Here is a 23,198-nt window from a genome sequence, read left to right as displayed (position 1 = left end):
AGCTTTAAATCAAAATTTAAGCCTCATTGCTGTTAATAGGTCAGTCACATGCAATTGTCAGGGATGTCCATTTAACTAAATAAGGTGATTTACAAGATTAACTACGCAAGTTGACTTTTAAAAAATCCAAATGAATGTGAGATGTTTGTGGTGGTATTTCATAAAAGGAAATAATGTTTAAAAAAATCTGACTTTATTTTAACATACATTTGCTCTTCGAAATAACGGAGTTCTTTATTTTGCGTGCTAGGTTAAGTGGGAGTGGCTGGATTGGCCGATTGGCACAATAAAGCGGTTGTAAAAATTGGACCTCCTAATTTGGGTCTGCCTCATTATTAGTTCAGGAATATCCCCTCAAGTTAATGACATAAAACCAATTCAATTCATATTGTCAAGACAATCACGTAGTGTAAGAGTGGGCAGGTTATCGTGAGTTTTAATTGCACTGTCCCAAATCTCTTGAACAAAAGGACATGAATATCTCAGTAGGCTTTACACTCTGTATTAAGTGGGTGAAGATTTATATTCAATAATGCGTACACATACCACGCGTTTTCAGGAGCATTGTGTGTGAGCAGTGTACGGTTAACTGGTAACCAAAGTCGGCTGCCCTTGTGAGTTGTGGGATTTATGCAAAAGAAGATTGTACTGCAATGTGTTCACAGCTGGTTTTAATTTAAAACAAACATCTGATTGATCGTGTACAAATGTTTTTTTTTCAGAGCTCGCTTCGAAGGCGTGGCAGCAGGGAGCTCTACAAGCCAGAAAAGAGACCTTTGTCCCAGGTTGGTGTTATGAGTTTCAACTCTTCGCCTCAGGAATTAATGCACATTCAGTCCATTAAACAAGGCGGCCAAGGCATTGCTGAGAGTATATTAATGTACAGGGTGTTTTAATAAGATAGACCCTATTTGAAATCGCTATATCTCTGCAACCACGAACCGCCCATGAATGAAACTCTTACCACTTGATAGGGCGGGGCACCGAGTTTCAAATGATTATCGCTAGATGCCTCTCCCATCGCACAAACAGCCCCTAGCCTCAGTCATTCGCAAGACGGTGACCCCTCCGCAACACAAGGGGCGTTTTGCGTTCTGCAGTTCAGCAAGACTGTATCTGTAATTGCGGTGCAGCGTGCGTTTCAACGGCGTTTTGGCATTGATCTGCCAATGTCAAAGAGCATGGTGACACAAAATACCGTGTTTTTGTGCCACCATTAGCGACTAATCTGGATGACCTCAAAAACAGAATCACGGCAGAGGTGACTTCAGTGGAAGAAGACACTTTGAGAGGCGTTTGGGACGAATTCAACTATCTTCTCGATGTTGTCCGTACAGCAGGTGGAGGGCACATAGAGCATTTATAAAATGGTTAGTAAAACTTGATAACTCATTAAATTGTTTGTAACTTTTTGTGTAATTGTAACATGTTGCCATCGTGAAATATACTGCTTTGAAAATGGGTCAATATTTTTTAAACACCCTGTATTTAACATGTGTTTCCACTTGCCCATCCAAAACAGGTATAATATATGCTGTATCTTATATATAAAATGTATAACCATTTATCAATCCATTTACTGGGTGGAGGTCTCTGCATCCAATGTCAGTCATAGGGGTTGTTTGGCCATACTTCACCAGGCTGGTTCATTGCAGTTTGGTGAAGGAGGCACCCAGGATCAGTCCAGATTCCACGTGCCACTGATGTCAACCGTGGTCAGGCATCGATCTCGGATCCCCGGGTTTGTCGCATAGTACATGAGCCACAGTGTCACCGCTCCCCACAAACAAGAATATACAGTTTTAAATCATCGTCGTCTAAATATATATGATAATAATGGCTCCCAGAGATAAATCTCGGTGTTTCCCATGCCGAATGATGAGCCGACACGAGCCTGAAATCTGATTAACAAGAAAGCGTATATAAAGAGCTTACATTTTCCCTGAGGCTCTCTTCAGCTTTAATGAGCTTTGCTGCCATACACATTACACTGTGGCAGGCGCAGCTCTTCCGATCAATGGTCAGTGAGGCTGAATAGAGCTGACGCGTAGAGAGAGCCCGACCATGGGTGAGGGAAGTGTAAGACAAGTGGAATATAACCACACTACTGTGCATTTTGTCACCGGCGTAACTGATTCTTATAATTGATTAATCCGCACATTTACGTGCTGAATGTCCAGAGCGTATGTACGAAGGCCTCCTAAAATATGATGAAATATATTTATGCAATACTGTACAATACAATCTCTTAATTACTACTGTATAAGGAATGATTTATTATGTGTACACTATACACATAGTATGATTGCATTTTAAAAGCTTTGGATTCCAATTCATCGTACTTCAATGTAGACTGTATTCCACTTACTGAAAGAAAACACAACTCTCCATTGGTAAACATTTCCACGCGACCTTCTGGCGTGACGTGATCACGCTGACACTGTGGCTGGACAGCCTTCGAAGTGTGCCATTGGTGGTGTTTTCAGTGCCATTTTAGGCCCTAAATGTGTTCGGCTCAATTCCGAGTCTCTTTCCATTACATCAGGAGCGTGCTTAATTCAAGGCTACCCTGAACATCGATAAATGTAGCCAAAGATAACCTCCGCTCTCCTGTGATCACGTTTTAAAGTGCTATATGCGACAGGCAAACTCGGACGGTAAGCGCGTTAGCTGCGAGGAAAGCTCTTAGAGGGCTTTACGTGCGGAGCACACCAACTTATGCCCTGCATGTATATGCACGAAAGCATAGAGAATAGGCTTTACCCTTTCTGGCAACAGAACAGGTGTTATGACGTTCGAACGCCAAATAAATACCTATTGAGCGGCATCGAGTCTCGTATTAACTACACGTAGTTGTGGCAAAACATGCAAACAAACATGCTCTAAAAATATATATGCATTGTGTTTGAAACTGATTGGCCTACACCAGAGACAGCTTTCTTTACGCTTGCCTTTTGGCGTTTTTCTCGGGTCTAACACCACTGGTGGTGAGACACGGCCATAAAGAAGGCTGTCTCTGGTGTAGGCCTATCAGTTTCAAAGACAATGCCCCATATATTATCAGAGAATGTTTCTTCGCATGTTTTTCCTGCCTTATTGCCAGAAACGGTGAAGCCTATTGTTCTGTTTTCATCATTTTGATACTGGCAAAAAATGTCCCATAGATGTATGTATGTTGAAATTATTTCGTACCGTGCATAGCCAACGATGCTAGTCGGAGGTGCTTTAGACTTCTACACAGAAGCATAGTCCGAGATGGCATTTATAAAGGGTAGAACTCCCTGTTCTTGCGGCAGCCAATATATTTGTTGTATAAATGTTGGTAGAATGCCACCCCCCTCAATCATTTCCACTTGCTGCACATGTGTTGGCGCAGAGAATATTAATATACCAAGGCAGATTCACTTGCTCGGTCCTAATACGTATTATTTAGAATGGGGTTTAGCAAGTAGACTCTGTAATAATTAATTTGCTTCCGGTTAATAAATGTATTATTTATCATTTCTTAAGTAACTTGTCACCCAAAATAATGGACACTATTTATACGTGGGTGTTTCAATGAGAGCTTTTTTTTAGCTCCATAACAACTTTAGCACGTTCACCGCTTGTTGGAGAGGTTCGTGGTTAAAACCTGGCCAGCCGGCCTGGCTATTACTGTGGGTGTATTAGCCGTAAAATATGCGCAATCTGCTTCGCAGTGGACGTTGAAGACCTTGTGACATAATTCAACACGAGGAGGGCATTATGTGTTGACGTCATGGTTCATATTTGCCAAATTTGGATTTCACCTTGCAACATTGCCCCCGACTGTAAAACTTCATGCAGACCATGTCTGCGAAACATAGTGCCTTCATGATCGCCTTACAATATAAGAATGGCACGAATACCGAATGTACTTCATTGTTATGTCCGAGTGCTTTCAGTAAAGATTACACAGTGAATAGGCAATGATCTCTAGTATTGGTGTGCAATATCTTTGTCAAGACTCTTCTGATCATTGGCAGATATATCATGCGATCAAAGACTGTGGCAGCACCATTGCACAATCGCACGTTAGAAGAGCAGTGGGCCGTTAGCGGTTTGTTTTTGTTTCTAATGTATAAAGACAAGTGAAATGTATCAACAAATGATGCTGCAGTATGGTGACACGTTAATCAACCATGGCAACATTTGCAACTATGTATACTATATACATATGAAACAGCACCTGTACATTTTTTTCTAGTTTTTGTCATCGAATATAGTAGAGTACACTGGACACACATATATAATGTATAAAACATATGTTTAACATGTAGGCTTTCGCGACCAATAATATCAATATCAACCCAAAAACCTCTATTATGGAAAACATATGTTGATGAAGGCAGCCAGTCCCAATGCATTTCGACATCGTCAAGTGTCAGATGTAACTCTTGCCTGAAGCCACGCGTAGTCGTGTATTGCCGTGTTTTACACTCGTGAAGCATGCGAGACTGACGGCCAGCAGCTAGACGGCGGTAAATGTACATGTGGCTCGGACATCGCCTAACCTCGTAACCAGTCACTGATGCACCGTCAGCCTGGTAACAGGAAGCTGTCACACTCAAGCACCGACAACAGATTTATTGGGCCACTGACAAATCACCTGGCCGCTCAAGAGCAATGTGAATTAACCTCAGGGGTCATAGCGTGTGGTAATTTAAATGGGTGCAATCCGATTTAAAATTATTACTAGCAAAGGTGACTCCTTACTGCCGCCTCTTTCGAATACAAATACGCAAATTGCACCGCCAATGTTCCCAAATATTTTCAGAAGGCTGCTTGGGTTTCACGAGGCACATCATTGTTTACAATGTGCAGGGGTGGGGGTGGGGAGGGCGAGCTGGAGAGGGAAGGGAGACTAAATAGAAGGAAGTGAAACCAAACAAAACAGATTTCCTGTGCCCTGACTAAAGCACAGGGAGGGAGGCGCGGTAGGAACAACATACACCCTTCAAAATAGCAGGAAACCAGGCTTACGCAGGTCACACCCATGAGCTGCGGAGAAACAAAGCCACCTTAACTGCGACGCTGCCAATGTGACAGCGCTGATTTGTGTCGGTGTCCATTTGGGAATCTTAGCCCCCTGACCCTTAATCGAAACATGCATATGAATAGTTTTCATCTCAATAATGGACCCCCTCACGTCTTCCTTTTTCCCAGGTCGTGATCCATCTCGATGGCCTCTCGCACTAGTTATGAATTAAGAATCCAAGCAAATTTTATATATAAAAAATAATCATTGTATTCCCTGGATTATCAATACACTTTCGGATGAAAGCCCTGCCCATTATTTGTCAGTCACAGGGGTTGTTTGACCACACTTCACCACACTGGTCAGTGTGGGTTAGTAATATGGGTGCCCAGGACTGGTTCACATTCCGCATCTCCGATTAGCACGGTTGGCGACATACGGTGCAAAAGGAGTTCTACATACATACATAGTCAGCTATAGTCGGGAATCAAACTCGTATCACGAGGTTAATACTGCAGTGCACGGACCACTGTAGCAAAATCCATCCATAGGCTAGTAATGATTTAATAAATAAAGTGAAACATCAGCTATGATCAACATTTAAGTTTGTCACAGCTCGATTTGACATTACCATGCAGACACCACAAACATCACCGTTCACCACTCTTGCAGGAGGACAATGCAGACCTCAAGTGCCAGTTGCAGTTTCTGAAGGAGGAGGCTGCGCTGATGCGCCGCAAGATGGTGCGCGTTGGGAAGGAGCGAGACCGCTTTGAGCAGGAGCTACAAAAGTACAAGGCCTCGTACGGTGACCTGGATGGGCCTCTTACTGCAGGGGACGGCAGCTCGGCCATCGGCGGTGGCCCTCCGAGCACGCGGGAGACCGAGCTGAAGCTTCGCCTGAGGCTCGTGGAAGAGGAGGCCACCGTCCTGAGCCGCAAGATCGTGGAATTGGAGGTGGAGAACGGAGGCCTCAAGAGCGAGATGGAAGAGATGAAGTGCCACTGCGAGAAGGGGTCTGCGACGGCGGAAGGCTCTGACGCGGACGACCACAGGTCTTGCATTTCGGTGGATGGGGAGCTGGGCGAGTCGGCGTGCGAGCTCAGGCGCCACCTCCAGTTCGTCGAGGAAGAGGCGGAGGTCCTGCGTCGGTCGGTGGTGGAGCTGGAGGAACAAAATCGGCTGCTCACAGAGGAGCTCGGACGCTCGCGGCCGGGTTCTGACCCTGAAGGTGACTGGGATGAAGAGATGTCCGAGAGTGGACCCCCGTCATCCGAAAGTCTGCAGGAGGAGCTCGACATTGCACGCAGCAAGATCGGGCAGCTGAGCGGCAAGTTGGCGAAATTCCAGTACGAGAACAGGCTTCTGCTCGGCAAAGCGCAGGGCAGTGATCTCGTTTCCCAGGCGAGCCACAAGGAGAGCACCGACGGCAGTCTCGAGGACCTTGGAGAACCGTCCCAAATGAGACGCGAGGGGCCCGTGGGTGGTGAGGGAGAGAGCGAGGACCATCGGGAAGAAGCCACTTCTCAGATGGAGAATGACATGAGCCTACTCCTGAGACGATACGAGGAACCGCGGAAACTCGCGCGCTTCAGGAGCGAAGCAGAGCGTCTCGGGAAGGTTGTAGAGTCGCTGATATCCGACACGGACAGTTTGATCGGCGAAGCAAAGGATGCCATGCCGTGCAGTGAAGTCGAAGAAAACGAAGGAGAAGCTTCATTCGCGAACAGTGGACCACAACTGCTGGACAAAATCGATGCTAGGATGAGGGACATAGGCAAAGAACTGAAATCTTTTATCGAAAAACTTGACATTTCAGCGGATGATGCTGCTGATGAAGATAACACTTGCACAAGAGACACCTTCTCCCACTTTTCTCTGAATCGGGACCACACACTGGATTTCCAGGTGAGCACAGCTCGTGAAACCACATGTTAAAAGGACTGCACTGTATTTTTTTAAACCAGATTTTAAAGCCTGCATTTTCACGTATGCAAATTAGAGTTGTGTGCATGTTCAGGTTTAATTTAATTACAACACACTGGTACTGTAAATGCCATATTGTAGTGTTCATAATTTGGCTTCCTACTACAAACCACCCGTTGATGTTGCTCCTGGTTAAACCTGGATAAGCTTTTTAAGGAGGTTATGCAGCTGCAGTGTCTTCTAAGCAGATAGAGACACAGAAAACTAGGATCTTAATGCCACTTACGTGTTCAATAACAAACGCATTTTAAAGATACTGCAACATTGCATATTAAAATGAAATGTCCATTGTGCCTTTAATCCACTTGCATTGTCATCCGTGGGGCTTACGATTGCTTTAACATGTTCGTTTTATACCATCGGGTGCTGCACAGTGCCATAAGGACTAATACATGTGATTGGCATGTTACAGCAATGTTAAGCCTGATAATAGTAATACTATACAGAAAAAAAGTCATACAGTGCCTGCTGAAAAACGCATGCTCACATGCCAAACACAGTTTGATGCTCTATCTAAAAACCAAAGATCAGCACACTCTGGCATGATGCTGCTGTTGCTATTCACTTATGTTTCTGCTTCTGCATGTGCGCATAACCATGAATTGTTGCACTCCCCCGTCCCCTTCCCTTCTCACCACTCTTCTCTGTCGCCTGTCATCGCAATGCAGATTTTGCAGCCAATCATTTTTTTAGTCCTCGCTCTCCTGTTGTTTTCTTCCATGTCCTATGCCTTCATCTTTAAGTTGGCTTTTATTTTTTTCCTCTTCATCGTCCTGTGATTCAATTACTCCGCTACGTGTTCGTTTTTATTTACGAAGATTATTTTCTATCGTTTCATTTTTTTACGTTAAAAGGTCAAATTTTTCCTCTCTTGTCATTTTTGTTCTTGCGTGCGTTGTGTCTTTGCGCGTGTCGTGCGTGTATGTTTGTGTGTGTGTGTCGTGTGTGGACGTCTGTCTTCTATAAACTGTATATAAAAGTCTGAGCTGGAGGATCAGGCGTCTTGGGATGAACATTCAGTTGACAAGGCTTGCAACCTAACACCTGCAGACAAAACCTCTTCCGGAGCATTGCATGAACGAATGTATGGAAAAACAGATTCTGTGGAATCTGAGGTTAGTAGACTAATACTATTAACATGATTCAAATCAAGCTTAATTTGTAACTTTATCACTCTCACTTATATTTCAGTTGTCTCTTGCTGTTTTCTATCTCACGTGGTGTAATTTTATACCTTTGCTTTTATGACACCAATCACTGCTAATCTACAAATGTAATTCTGTCTATGCAGTATTTGTATTTTGCAAAAGTGTTGTTCGTTCAAATAATTTTCACAAACGCAGCCTCAACCCTTAACATACTAATATAAATGCCCGCTCACAAAGGCTGGAGCTGAACGTCTGAACGTGCAATTTTAATATTCTCTACAAATGTCCAAAATAACCGGACGTTGTATATCTACACCATTAGCTACGAGAGTCGCAGGAAGTCCTCTCAGAAGCCAACATGACCATTCAGCAACTTCAGGTGCAGTTGGAGCAAGAGCGACAGTATCGGAGAGAGGAAAACCAACACCTGGAGAAGCAGATCTCCCTGGTGAGTACACCTGCCACTTGAACACCAGGGCCAACAAATGCCGGGGATAATGCATGAGCCCCATATTCTTCTAGTCCCCTGGCCTTGGGCCCATTGGGGCATGACTGTTTCCTTCAATTGATGTCTCATTGCAGTGGTCTCTCCGCCCTCTCTCTGTCCGTCACTCCGTCTTTCAACTGAGACAGCTTCTTCTATCCCATCCCTTGTTTGATGTTTGATGTCCAGGCAGATCACGGGCTTCCTCGCTCCCTAACACCGCCCAGTGTGTTCTTCATCACCGTCATTTGCAGCCAGTCACCATTCATCCTGGTTATGTGTTTAAAACATGAGTGTTTCCTATTTTTTGACGTGACTTAGTCGCCTTGATTTTTTTAGCCCGTTAGATTTTTCCAAGACTTCCTTGTTCATTGCGTGCTCTTTATGAGACATTTAAAGGATCCCGAAGGCTTCCATTTCAAAGGCGGTATGGGAGAAATCAAACAGTGATGACAAACGTCTAAACCTCATCTCCGTCATGGACACAGTTGTTCGTGCAATCGCAACGCAGTGCCACCTGACACGGCTGCCCTTCTTTCCCGAATCTTGTACGAAAGCTCAAGGCAGAGCAACGGAAGCTGGCGCTCCGGCGGGACTTTGAGCTGCAGAGCGTGCGGCTGCAGCAGAAGCTGGAGCGCCGCGAACTGGCGAGGGCTCGCGGATCGCTTGTGCAGGAGGTGCGCTGCCTCCGCCAGGGCCTGGCACTCGTGTGCGCTCGGCTGCGGGCCGTCGTGCGGCACTGGAGGCAGGGCCGCAAGGACCTGGGGCTCGGGGACGAGGCCTTCCTCGACGTGAGTTTACGGCCGCGGTGGCGAGACGTTAACTACCTCGCCCGGTTTACAGGAGGTCGCTTGTATATTTGTAGTTTGCGTGTTCTCCCCGTGGCCGCGTGGATTTTTCTCCGGGTCCTCCTGTTTTTTCCCTCTACATTTAGAAACGTGCGTTGAGAGTATTTGGCCGTTATAATCTTCCACGTGATATGCCACTTTTTTTTTTGGGCTATCATTTTTGGCAGGTCACTTCTGAAAAATATCTATTGCTCGGTGCGCCTTACCTGGTAAAATACAAATTGTTAAAAATTAGTTTGAGTTATTTGTTTCTTTACGGGGACCCTCTTTTGTCCCCTGCTTCACATTTGTTTTTACTCCGGCATTGTTTTTGCCGTGCCCATGAAGCCAGATTGCTCATCGAGTGTGGCGACAAGGGTGGCCTTCCCTGAAGTACAAATAAACCTGTACATTGCATTGGAAGAATTATATTTCACAATGCTGAAAGAAGAAAGGGACTGCATGTAAATCCACCGTTTTTGTTGGTGTTTTATCACGTAACTTGCAAATACGGGGACTTTCAGTAACCTGGGAAGACTCGCAGACTTCCCTGGACAGCTACCTCAAAAAGAAGATGACAATCCTGGGAAAAGTAAGACGGTTGCAAGCCTATTGGGGACCCGGGCCAGGGTCCTATTGCTGTTTCTAGGCCATTCCTGGGGCCAGCGACGCCTGGTTTCCAGTGGTTGTCAAAACACAGCATGCAGTGCGGGTTGAAACACGGGTCCATCCCATTGTGTGATTGTATGTGTGTGCTGCAGCTGGATGGAGCTGCAGATCTCAGTCTGGTTCTGGTCGAGAAGGATCTTCTGGAGGACCTGTCAGAGGCATCAAACACATCAGAGAGCACAGAGGACAGCGGAGTGCACTCCTTGCTGGAAGGCTTGGCTGAGAAGAGAGACAGCCTCACCGCCATGGAATGTCTGGGCAAATGGGAACAGGTCGGTGCAGTGGCTTTTAAATTCACTGGACGCATTTCCCATGTGAATGTGGGAATGTCAAGCGTCCGTCAAAGTGATCACTCGTGAGCCACTCGGGACAAAACCTTTCGCCAAGCATGACACTTAAGATTAATTGGAAAATTGTAAACGACAAAAAACTAAATTATTGCTCATACCACAGATAGCAACACGAGGATAATGATGCCTACACAATTAGAAATATAAATAAATCATAATTGTAAACTGTTTGTAACATAACCTGTTACATTCATAATGACGATTGCTGTGTATTTTTCGTTGTGTAATATTCACATATTGCACGCATTTTTATATAAAGCAGTGTGCACATGCACCTACGTGCTAGATGTTAAACGCAAATGCCCCATGCGTTTTTTAATTAGCGCCAAAGTCACTAGGTCATCATAGCCAATGCCGTTGATGACACCGCCACACCTTGCTGTCAATTACATCCTTCAGCCAGATCTCTTAGTTGGCACCGTAACTTCAAGGTCTACTCTCACAGTATCATCCCCACCTCTTAAGTGAAACGCCAGTTTATCCATACACGTACGTTTCTAGACTCTTTTAACGTGTTAAGAAAAGCGAGATGGACAGGCAGGGTTGCCATCTGAGGTACAAAACACAAGTAAATATCAGAAGAAGAATATTTCAATACCAGATAAGGAGATAATTACATGTAAATACATTGTTGTGAGTTGTGTTAGTATTATTATTATTGCATCACTGAGAGAGAAATAAAAACTGCACTTTCAGTGTGATGAGAAGACTTGCATTTTTCCCATGTCAGCTTCCGCAAATGAAAGTATGATCATGGGAAAAAGGAAAAAAACGAGGACCGGTGGCAATCCTAGTGGAAAGCCTATGTATATATGTATGTTGAATGTCTTTCCCACCGTACCTAGCTATTCGGAAGTGCTATGATCCTGGGTACCTGTTGTCAGCGGTACCCAGAGGGGAAGAGGGGGGGGGGGTGGTGGATGGAGGGAGGGGGGGTTACAAAACGGGCCATCCACATAAGGGGCCCCACACAACGGGGCCTGCGTCTTTTGCTACTGACGAAATAAGGCGGTGGGGCGAGGTGAGAAAGGGGGGGCCCCAGTCGAATTCTGCCCCCAGGCATCCAGAATCCCCTGGGCAGCCCTGCCCGCGTAGCTCTGCCCGACGGCTCCTGTTTCTCGTGACGTGGTCGTTCAAGCAGGGCCGGGAGAGCCGCCGTGTGCTCCTGGAGCTGCGCTCGGTGCTCGAGGACCTGCAGTCGGAGTTCCGCGAGGAGGAGCGCAGCCGCTCCGAGCTGCAGCGAGAGTTCGCCACCGAGAAGGCCACCTGGGAGATGGAGCGCGCGCAGTTCAAATTCGTCCTGTCTCAGGTGCCCGACTCTACACCAGGCTCGGCTTTTGGCTAAAACCTCTCTTGGTTTGTCCTGTTAAATCGGCGTGGCAGTCCGAGGAAATCGGTACGTCTTCACGGGACGGTGAAAAGATCTGGCTCTCGGCAGTGGTGGCGTAATAAATAATAAATACGCCACCCAAGACAGGGGTGGGGTCGGCATCCTGCGGCTCCGGAGCCGCGTGTGGCTCTTTACGGGCTGCGTTGTGACGTAATGTGCGCGTGCGTGTGTACGCAAGCACATGCATTGGGGCTGCGTTGTGACGTGATGTGCGCGTGCGTGTGTACTCAAGCACATGCATTGGGGCTGCGTTGTGACGTGATGTGCACGTGCGTGTGTACGCAAGCACATGCATTGCGGCTGCGTTGTGACGTGATGTGCACGTGCGTGTGTACTCAAGCACATGCATTGCGGCTGCTTTGTGACGTGATGTCCGCGTGCGTGTGTACGCAAGCACATGCATTGGGGCTCTTGGAATATTTGTTTTTGTACCGAATTTGAAAAAAAAATGTCGCCTTCCCTTTTATTTTGGTTTGCCGACTGCCGACCCCAAAGACGATGCGTTTGCATGCCGTTCTCCCCCTCTCATGGTATCGTTACATATTCACCGGACCCAACACACAACACATCACTCGGGACACACAATAAAGGGTGGGGTCTGTTACTTAAACAATTTCACATTGTGGTATAGCCCGATTGCCTTTGCTACGTGCTGCCAAATGCAATGTTGGCACATTACAATTATATAATTAATACATGACAAGAATAACTAATTGCCACATTACATAAGTATTGTGATTCGTATTGGTTTTCATTTGGAATGATGTTGGCATGCATGCAATATGATTTCAAGTCTTTCACGAAAATATTACATGGAAAATATTAGGCGTTATTTTATTAGTTTTTTCACTTGGTAGAATTTGGCCGAACATTTCAGGGCAAACGTCATTAAATTAGTTTATCTGCTCCATTTTTTGCTGCTATATCAGGATAAGTATTATAAAGGTCGCGTTGCAATATAAATGATAGGAATTCTGATCTCTTTATCTGATTACTTTATACATTTGTATATATACAGTATATGATGCATATCTTTTCAAGCGAATTCAGAATTATTCATCCGCAGGGCTTTCAGTATTAGCATTACACATAATATATTGCAGTTACATTTTTATTAAATTAAACAAACAAAAAACCCTTTCTAAGTGGATAAACTCCTCATATGCTCATGAGCGGTGATGAAATATACGGCAATTCGATTGCATTCCCAGTAATAGTTTGGATGCGTTATCAAATTATCGGTGCCGACTTTAAAATAAGCTCCACAGCTGCACAAAGGACTTAAAAAAAAAGACCCGAGAGTGGGCACTGTACACGCATCCCCTGCCGCAGATGTGCGAACCACCAGGAGTGATTGCTCGATTGGTCACAGAACGGCTGCAGTGGCAGGATTTGTGGAATGCTTCTACAGTATGAAGTCCGTTAGAAAGGTATGCTTTACCCAAACTGCAGGAAACCGTGCTGTCTGCCAATATATATACACACACCACTGATGATCCATTTGTACAATGCAAAATGACATATTGACTCACAAATATAATTTCTGAACCTCACACTACACATCAAATTGCATGTGTAAGAATCAACATTTCTCGATCCATTTATGCTGTATGTAATGCGTCTGTGTGGCCCCAGCAGCCACTGTTTAGTTTGGTGTCCCTCCCCTGCACATCCGATTTGCACGTTTGGCTACATTACGGTGCAAAAGAAGTTCAGCATACATACATAGAGGCGGCTAGAATAGCCACAATGTAAAAACAAAACAATGATATATCCTCAAATCAAATTGTCACCCTGAATTATGACAATGCGTTGAATCACTGCAGTAGGGGTGTGAATGATTAAACCTGGAATTGACGTAAAATGTGGATTAAAAATGTTACTTTCATTGGACCCTGCCAAAAATGTGCCACATTATTCAGTAAACAACTTTTAAAGTAAAGTAAAGTAAAAAAAATCCAGCACGAGTAAAGTAAGGGGGGACCATTCTAACTAAAAGCCAAACAAATGGGAAACGACTAAAACATTTTTTTTAAATAATGAAGAAAAACAGAATGAGATGTCAGTCATGTGATGGGAACAGTAAAGGAGCTAGGGGATGAGGAGGTGGAGACAGATGTTGTCGAGATAGGGATCACAGCAGTGACATCCCGACCTCTAGCTGGACAGCATCAAACTCACCACATCTGTTGTGTCTCTCACTTTTTGTGGCCAAAAAAAAACCCCAAGCACGTTAATGAAAATTTGAACCAATCTGAGAGGCGTTTTAAAAGAGACCCCCTACGTGCCGTAAAGCCGGTGACGAGTATCAAGTATGTGAGATTTGTGTTTCGCAATCAGAACAAGTGTTATGTGTGCTCAAAAGCATACTAACGAACAGGACAATGGCCTGGAATCTCATGAATTAAAACTGTTGTTTTCTTGTATGTGCATTGAACTTCTTTTGCACCTTACGCAGCCAACCATCTGAATTGGAGGTGCTGGGGAAGGACAACAAACTATACACACACAAAAAGTTATCAAGAAATTCGTTTTTAATCTAAACTTAAAAGTGCATCGCTTCAGTGGCTCTCCTAATATCGGAAGGAAGAGCGTTCCAGACGGCCGCAGAAGCGCATCTGAAAGCGCGCGACGCAGTGGGCGTCTTTGTTCAATGGCCAGCAGCCAAAATCCGGGTGGCTCAGGGCTCAAAGCACTGAGACATCACCGCTGTGATACTGAGTTTGAATTTTGGGCATCCACTCATGATTCAACCGGGTTCCGTAATTCATCAAGCCGATTGTCTCAACGCGGTTCACCAATAACTGAACAGCAAAGGAACCGACACACGCACACGCACGTCACGCACAATTTGTCTTTTCACTTATTTTGGCTGACTTGCCGCCTCGGAGAATTAAACAAAACGGTTGCACTGCTATGTTATGGAAATGTTTCTCATTAGCAGAGGGTGCAGCCCATAATGTGGATGTACCTTGACGAGACCTCATTAGTTGTGATATTACTTGGTGCACACGCTATGAGCAGTGCTATGTGCTGCAAACCACGTGTGTTCTCCAGCACATGGGGTATGCAGTGCTCTGCAAGAGTTCTGATCGAATGACATGATGCCCATATCACGAGTGGAGTTGTAAAACTTTGAAATGGAGAAAGCATATTTATACAAAAAAATAAATGACTAGTTGCCAAAAATCTGGATTTAAAATATCAATTGCCTCAGCGATTCAAAGCACCTTACGTCGCACCTCATCTCAACCATTCCAGTGCTCTGCGGTAGTATAACATCAATCCTCTACTGAAACCCATTGGCCAGCCGGAGCCAAACTAATAACCTAACTTGCGATGCGTCTGCTTGCTTGCTTGCTCGCGCTGGGCACCGGCCATCCTAAGCGATAACCTTTGCACGGGACGCGTCCGGTCGCCTGCCCCGGGCGCAGCTGCAGGCAGACATCTCGTCGTCGGGCGAGGAGCCTCCGCTGCCGGAGCAGCTGGCGGAGCAGCAGAAGGCGCTGCTGGCCGACATGCACGGCCGCACGATGGAGCTGCGGCGCCAGCTTCACGCCGGCGAGCGCGGCTGGGGCCGTGAGCGCACGGAGCTGCTGCAGCGCTTCGACCACGAGCGCAAGGATTGGGAGCAGCAGCTCCGCCTCATGCGGCACAAGGTCCACCAGGTCAGCCCGCCCGCCCGCCCGCCCGCCCCAGCCGCCCCAGCCGCGCGCCCCAGCCGCCCGTGCAATGTTTAACCACAACCGTTTAGTTGGTACATTCGGTGTGTTCCTCGCCAAGTCTTACAGCGCGAGAGGCTCTCGCAAAGGTGCCGTGTTTCGTGGCCGTAGGCTAGTGGTAGGTTTATCGCTGTGTGTGTAGCACTCGGACGGGTGAGCACCATGCATACAAGACTGGTGGAGTGGGCGTTGTGTGCAGTAGAGTGCAGCGCTGCAGGAAAAAAAACATTGCTCCCCTAACCCTGCCACCACCTTGACAAACCCGCACTGACCATCGTGGTGAAGTATTTGTATGTATCCTGATCTCGGAATATCATTATTTGTGTTATCTACGTATGTATGTATTTTGGACTTTTTTCACATATAGCCAACCGTGTTAATCGAAGGACAACAAACTAAACACAAAAAGCAGTTCTTAAGAAATTAGTTTTCGATCTAGATTTAAAAGTGCGTAGCTCCAGTGGCTGCTCAATATTGGAAGTTAGAGCATTCCAGACGGCCGCAGAAGCGCATTTGAAAGCGTTCTCCCGATGAAGTAGTTTCTGGGCAGTTCTTTAATCTTGGCGAATTGGGACCATTACACTGGCACACGTGGCCTGCTCTTCTCCAAATAGGATCCGAAATGTCCACGGTGAAGCAGACGGCGTGTATCTATGGTTGCTATTACCGCGGTGTTAACCAGGGCGGCTATGGATCATGAGCCACAAATCTCTGCAACCAACAAAACATTTCCCTTAGTTTATTTGTTCAATTAATTATTTTGTAACGCACAGCACACGCATATTAAAATACTTACTATATGTACGTTGACAATGATTCGAAGATGCATGGCAGTCTTTCACGGTACCGTAATTTAATAATGCAATTAATAAGTATTCATATTGCAAGCATAGCTTGCAATATGAATACTTATTAATTAATAATATTGCTCAAAACAATATTATAAGAACAGTTACAAAGAAACGGCAAGATACGATTTTTCGATAATCGTTATATTTTGAAAACGTATATGTCACAGCGTATCGTGAAAAATGATATCGCGGCAACCCTTGGTCTGGCTGATGGCTGCAGTGGAGGGGGTGGGTGGTGGTGGAGCTCGCAAGCGATGGGGGAGGGGTGTAGATCGTGTTCGCAGCTGCTGTTGAGCTCCTGTGGTCGACTCGCAAAGGAGAAAAAAAGTAAAATGCCAAACATTGATTTATTGTTCTTCAGCAATGAGAAAATGCACCTCTATCAATGAATAGGCTGCAGATTGGTGAGACCAACGGAAAGCAAGAACTATTGCTTCATAGCTTAATCCTTTAATGTTTACGTAATTAGCGATTTTGTTCTGCTGTATTTTTCCCACTGTTGATGAGTGTCCTGTGATTGCGCAGACTTTGCTCATTTACTAAGCCACCTCGGCCGATGGTAACAGGATACAGTCATTGCAACCGTACATAAATTGGGAGTGTGAAATCGAATGCCCTCTAGCCACAACGCCATTCATCCACAGAAACACGGCAATCCCGCAGTGGTAGGGTAGTGGTGGAATTATACAAACACTTTCAAATCCGAATAGCATGAACAACTTCGAACATTTTTACAGTTCCATTTAGGGCATACTGAAACAACACTGAATATTTTCCGCATCCAATTAGTATCCACCTAAACAAGTGAGACCCTTGAGCTCTCACCTGTTCAGGCTCTCACCTGTTCAGGCTCTCACCTGTTCAGGCTCTCACCTGTTCAGGCTCTCACCTGTTCAGGCTCCCACCTGTTCAGGCTCTCACCTGTTCAGGCTCTCACCTGTTCAGGCTTCCGTACGAAAAACGTTCAGCTCTGACTCTGCGCCTCCGAGTTCTTGATCGAACATTCACATCTGATTCGCGAAACGTGTGCGAATTATCAATTGTCTTTAGAATAATTACTATATACATGTAAACCTGTATGGATTACAAGTCGACACGTAATATAGTTTATATTTCAAACGTGCTTAGTTATGATGAACATCACCAAAATGGGCCCTATGGTATATTTTACACACTTTTTTTTTATAAATTGATTATATCTAATAGTACATGATGGGTGGGGATGAGTGTAGGATGAAGGAGGGCTGGTTACTAAGACAGGCATTGGTGTGAGAGGCCCAGAGACAAGATGACCAAGAGGAAGATCTGTAGCCAGATCATGTGATACACTAAGAGCAGACCTTGAAGGCCAGCTGTCAAGTTTACAATAGCTACACAATACAGTGGAAGGAAATGCTGGCCAAAGGTGTGGTGCTACGAACCTCATTGGCACACGATGATCTCTTGACCTTGACGTCTCTGGTGGTAAGTAGCATTGATAATTGTGTTTCAATCCCTTAGCTACAGAAAGAGAAGCCATCGCATGCAGCCAGTGGGCTGGCTCAGCACCTTCCCGGAGTTTCATCGGGCCTCCGAAGCGAGCAAGGAAAGATCATCTCCATCCTGCGCTGTGGCCCTGACTCCCAAATGCTGAAGGACATTCGGCCACGTGCATTCGAATCCCTGGTTCTGGACGCACTCAGCCTGGACTCGCCAAACCGGGAGGCACTACACAAGGCCCCAATGCTGGGACAGAATGAGGTAACACAATGCAGAATAGCTCAATCCCACTGTAATGAGCAAACATAGCTTGCCCAGGCGTTGCACATTAGAAGGTGGCATTTATCCACTCTAATTAAATATTGTTTTCCATTAAAAACACATTAAATGCACTGCCCACACCTGCTGTGGGCATAATGTAAAATGAATAATGACAGAGTTTCATAATGAAAGTGAAATTATGACTGTAATTAAGCTCTTAATTAAGCTCATATTGTTGAACTGAGACATTGTGGGCAATAATAAATCAAATAAAGTTGTAAATTGTAAGTTTTCCTTTTTTGAACAAAAAAATACACAATTGATTATTTTCAGCTCTTGTCAATCCACTGATGGATGAAGGCCTCCCCACGCTATGTCAAATCATGTGGTTATTTAACCATACTTGACCACACTGGTCAGTGCGAAGTAATGTTGGGGCCCAGGACCGGTTGGCACAGCACTCGCCACTGATATTAGCCATGGCAGGAAGTTGAACTCAGGTCACTGGCTTCATATAGCACAGTGCACCACCACTCCAAACTCAACCAACATTGATTTGTTTGCTTGTACCATTTAAAATAACCAATTGTGACTTTCCGTTCTGCACCGCTGAACATTTCACTTGCAATAAAATCGAATGTATTCACAATATACATGAGTGTTGTTGTGCTTTCTTGCTCTTTTCCACATTCAGGTGAAACTATTCCGTAGAACAAACAGCGAGGAGCCGGGAGAAGACACTGATGGTAAAACAGGTTTACGCAGGTGTGTTGGACGGATCAAACAGCAGCGAATAATTTTCATTAAAATGCTGCTGTACATATTTAAAGTATAACATGAAATTCAGATTCATGAATACCGATATACAATGAGAAGCAAAAATTGTTGTGGACTAATTGATGTGACTTTAATTAAAGACTCGCTCGTGTCTTTCTAGGGCAAGGTCAAGTTCCTCCATCAATGACTTCGATGCCCAAATGGACAATGTGCCATACCTTCCGGAAAAGAGCTCCCCGACCAACAGCGATCCGCTGTTCATTAAGATCGATGGGGTCTCGCACCCACTCTCGCCAGACGACCTGAAATACATCGAAGAGTTTGCAGCCAGGCGGAGGGTCAACGACGCCACCCACGACCGCTGGTCGAGCGACGGGCGGGAGAGCGAGCAGGCTTTGCTGCAGGATGGCCCCGCCGAGAGTGAAGGGCACTCCTCCTGGTACCTCACCACCGGCGACGACGTGAGCGGCGGCGTCCTCGCAGACGCGGAGCTCCAGGCTCAGCAGATCATGGGCTTCGGCACAGAAGAAGCCGAGAGAGACGGGGAGGGGTACTACGGGCGTCGGTCGCCCAGGGGATCCGACGCGGCGCAGCCGGAAGGCAACGCCGGCGACGGCGGGTATTCGTTCCTGTCCCCGCACAGGAGGCGAGCGGCCGACTCGCGCTGGTCGTCCGAGCTTCTCGGCCGTCGGAGCGACTCCTCCGAGAGCGGCATCGCGTCGGACATACAGACGTCCTCGGCGGCCGAAACGGAGGCGTCGCGCAACATGAGCGACGACATGAAGGAGGCGGCGTTCGGCACGCGGACGGGCGCGCACGGGGGCGGCGGGGACGACGACGACGACGAAGACGACGGCGGCGGCGGCGGCGGCGGCGGCCGTCCAACGCGGGACACCGCCAGCCAGACGGCCTCCGCTTCCACCACCGGCACGCAGACCGTGCGCACCATGGTGAACGTGTGCGCGCAGACCGAGTACGTGCGGGGCCTGTCGTCCCACCGGGCGGCCGTGCTGCAGCGCGCCACCTCGCAGGCCGTCCTCGGCTCGCCGCGCTCGTCCCTCGGCGCGCGCGGCAAAGGCTCCGCGGCGGCGGCTGCGGCGGCGGCGGCGGCGGCGGCGTCGCCGCTCGACAAGATGGACGCCCGCTTTGAGCGCAACTGCTGCTCGAAGTTCAGCTCGCCGAGATTTCCGCGGAAGGCCCCCGCGAGCCGTGCCGAGCAGGCTCGCTACGGCCGAGACTCGCCGCTGTCGCGGCTCGACTCGCTGAAAGGGCAGAGCGAGTCGGCCTGGGCTCGCTCCACGACCACGCGGGACAGCCCCGTGCACACCACCTCCAATCACGGCCTCTCGAGCCTCTTCACGTTTATCGATCACTCCACGGAGGTGCCCGGCAAGGCAGGGCCAAAGCCCGGCGGGAAGGAGCCAGTGCGGTCGCGATCGGTCGACATGTCGCGGTCAAACTACGGGCTCATCCAAGAGATCCTGAAAAATGCTCGAGACAGGTCACTGAGTCCTAACTCCAATCGCGAACAGAGGATCTGTGCTGCGGCTGTCAAAAGCTGTTTTGGGTCTCCGAAGAAAGAGGTGCCGGTGACTGCCCCTCCGAGAGGGAGAGAAGCCCTTGGTCAGTCGAGCAGTGAGCCTGCAGCAGCGAAATCATGCGACCAAGACGATGCAGGAGAGAACAACACAGACAAACCTACGGGGAATACTCCCGAATCGCCGTCGGTAATGAATACTCTGCTTTTCTCCGATCCTAGCATAGCACCATCATTTTTGCCTCCTTCGGCCATGCGTTATTTACAATGTTTTGTTTAACATGACGGTTACGGAAGCTGTTTTTCTCAGTGAATTGTGCTGTGGTTTGTGAAGGCTGCATGCAGTTTACTTACTCAAACTACCTGTTTTAACATCTTTACTTACTAACACTAATTTCTGCTCTTTTACCACATCTTGCTGGACATGTATCCAGAAGCACCCTGTTGTATTAACAGCCCCTTGGAGCTCCTAGCATGCCAACTTTAGACTGCTGTAAGTCTGCTTTTCTCGATGAAACAATGTCCTATTTGATGTTTGCACTTTTCCAATTGCAATTCTTGAATCGCTTTCAATTCTCTTCGTTCACTCATTTTCTGAACCTCCCAACAAAGTACCCAATGCGGTCAAAGCATTAATTTATGCGACTGTTATTGTGACTGTTGTGTTTTTTATTCTCCCTGCGTTTTTTTTTATGTGCAACAGTCCCGCGAGTCTGCAGCTGCTCGGCGTTCTCAAAAATCCACAACCCGGGCATTCCAACCCCGGTGGCTGCCGCGAGATTCATCCTCCCCGTCCCCCGTGGCATCGAGCAAGAAACCCAAGTCCGGTCCGGCAAACGCTTCGTGTATGAAACCTTCAGCTGATGCAGGTGGAAAACAGGAAGGAGAACACGCAGACATTCAAGGTGAACTGGAGGGCGGTGGGCGTTGCTCGCAGTCCCGTCCGCAAGAAACTGGGGAAACAGCAGCCGAGTCGGAACATCCAGAAGGCACCGAGAACGGCGCATCGGAAGCAACAGAAAATGAGGCTGCCACCCGTGGTACTGAAGAAACATCAACGAATATGACGTTAGAGAATGACCAAGAGGACACGCCGGACGTTGATGATAATCTGGGTGGTGAAGACAAAGATTTCAGAGATTTATCTGATGATGATGAAGAGGAGGAGGAGGATCCAAGTGGAATCTCGATCAATGTCTATCTAGACAAAAATACCCATTCTGATGATGATGATGATTACAGCTCAGCAGACAAACAGGAGAGCAATAATGAGCTGATAGCTCACGACAAAGCAGAGAATCCAGCACCAGATGATGCAGAATGCATTGCCTCAATGCCAGACGATGAACAAACATTCGATGACCCTGCAGAAGAAGTCGAATTTAATACAGATGTGGCCAACGACGAGTCTCCGATTGGGGACACGGAAATATGTGAGCCAGATGGTGGCAATGATCTTGCAAACGATGCGGATGACACCGGGGACCTGGACAAAGTGGAGGAGCTGGAGGAAAAAGAAAATGATTCTGATGCAGAATCGGAACGGGGTCAACTTGAAGCAGAGAATTCTGAAGATGGCAATGATCCCACAGCTTAGGTGAAAACGCGTATGAGAATTTTAATAGCAACAATTAATGTTAGGGAAATAAAAAGATTAGTGCCAATTTTCAAGTTCGTATGCAAGTTCTTTCTTGCTTTTTCTCAGACACAGGAATTCGTATCTAGCATATTGAAATGCAGCCATATCATTTATTTGCGAAATTTGATGAAACATTTAAATTATGCATGTAAACTTAAACGGAGAAATATTAATTTAAACACGTAATTATTATTCATTCTAAATCGGCTGTTTGTACCTCTGTTAGCACAATCCACTCATTTGTTAGTTACGTTTTGAGTTTTGGTTATAAAAGTCCAAAACGAAATCACGAAATTTGTAATAAGGGGCCGTCCATAATGACGTCACGCACCGGGGGGGGGGGGGGGGTCAGACATTTGTGACGATGTGTGACAAGGGGGGGGGGGGGGGTTTGAGAAATGTGACGTCACATCAAAATGCGCAACTTGAAATAAATATAGAATTGCTATAACACTAATTGTTATAAAAACACTCCTACAACATCAAGGTGCAGCGCCACATTAAATACGCACTACAATGACAATAGTTTAAAGCCATTTGAAGCATGTTTTATTTTCAAAATGGAAATATGTTTTTTTTGGGGGGGGGGGCAGAGCTTTGTGACGTCATATTTGAGGGGGGATCTGACTTTTTGTGACGCCGTGTGACGAGGGGGGGGGTCAAGAATCGTCCAAAATCGCGTGACGTCATTTATGGACGGCCCCTAAGTGACAAACCGTAGCCCGCACGTAATTATTCTTTAAATTTCACCCGCGATTTAAGTTTCTCAAATCGCATAAATCTTCTCGCTCGTTGGGCAAAAACCACCAAATCGGCAGGGTATCTTCTTTTATTAGTGGTCTTATTGATACTGTTAAAATATATTGTGGATGTTTTTTTTATTTATTCCACACAACTGCCACTTTGATGTGCTACTTTAATGTTGGGTTAGGAGACAACAACAGAACGCCGATGACAGCTTTATGTTCAACTGTGACGGGACGACATCTGTTGTGATATAATGCGTGCTGTTCTTCAAGTCATCGCTGTGCGCGGAAGAACGCTCGTCACATGTAATGACGATACGTGTTTGGCGTTTGGGC

The 23,198-nt window shown here is 46.5% G+C and overlaps 1 protein-coding gene across 5 annotated transcripts in view; it reads left to right on the top strand.

The window, feature by feature from the left end:
- MTCL1 (microtubule crosslinking factor 1) overlaps positions 1-22,295 on the top strand; it is a 37,016-nt gene extending 14,721 nt beyond the window's left edge. The window contains exons 4-16 of one of the 5 annotated variants that reach the window (XM_032952835.2): positions 723-785; positions 5,669-6,904; positions 7,963-8,097; positions 8,453-8,578; positions 9,172-9,405; positions 10,203-10,382; positions 11,599-11,769; positions 15,285-15,518; positions 17,924-18,163; positions 18,858-18,928; positions 19,101-20,667; positions 20,915-20,970; positions 21,181-21,321. In XM_032952835.2, coding sequence (XP_032808726.2) covers positions 723-785; positions 5,669-6,904; positions 7,963-8,097; positions 8,453-8,578; positions 9,172-9,405; positions 10,203-10,382; positions 11,599-11,769; positions 15,285-15,518; positions 17,924-18,163; positions 18,858-18,928; positions 19,101-20,667; positions 20,915-20,950 — 4,293 coding nt within the window. In that variant the 3' untranslated portion in view covers positions 20,951-20,970; positions 21,181-21,321. Of the gene's footprint in view, positions 1-722; positions 786-5,668; positions 6,905-7,962; positions 8,098-8,452; positions 8,579-9,171; positions 9,406-10,202; positions 10,383-11,598; positions 11,770-15,284; positions 15,519-17,923; positions 18,164-18,857; positions 18,929-19,100; positions 20,668-20,911; positions 20,971-21,180 lie in introns of all 5 variants that reach the window. The other 4 variants (XM_032952834.2, XM_032952831.2, XM_032952830.2 and 1 more) reach the window with 4 other exon arrangements.
- Positions 22,296-23,198: the final 903 nt, after the last annotated feature.

The sequence above is a fragment of the Petromyzon marinus genome, chromosome 12, assembly GCF_048934315.1.
Source record: "Petromyzon marinus isolate PM22_M1 ecotype Great Lakes invasive population chromosome 12, UKy_Petmar_22M1.pri1.0, whole genome shotgun sequence".
Classification (NCBI taxonomy): Eukaryota; Metazoa; Chordata; class Hyperoartia; order Petromyzontiformes; family Petromyzontidae; genus Petromyzon; species Petromyzon marinus.
This window is presented reverse-complemented; position numbering and strand designations above follow the sequence as displayed.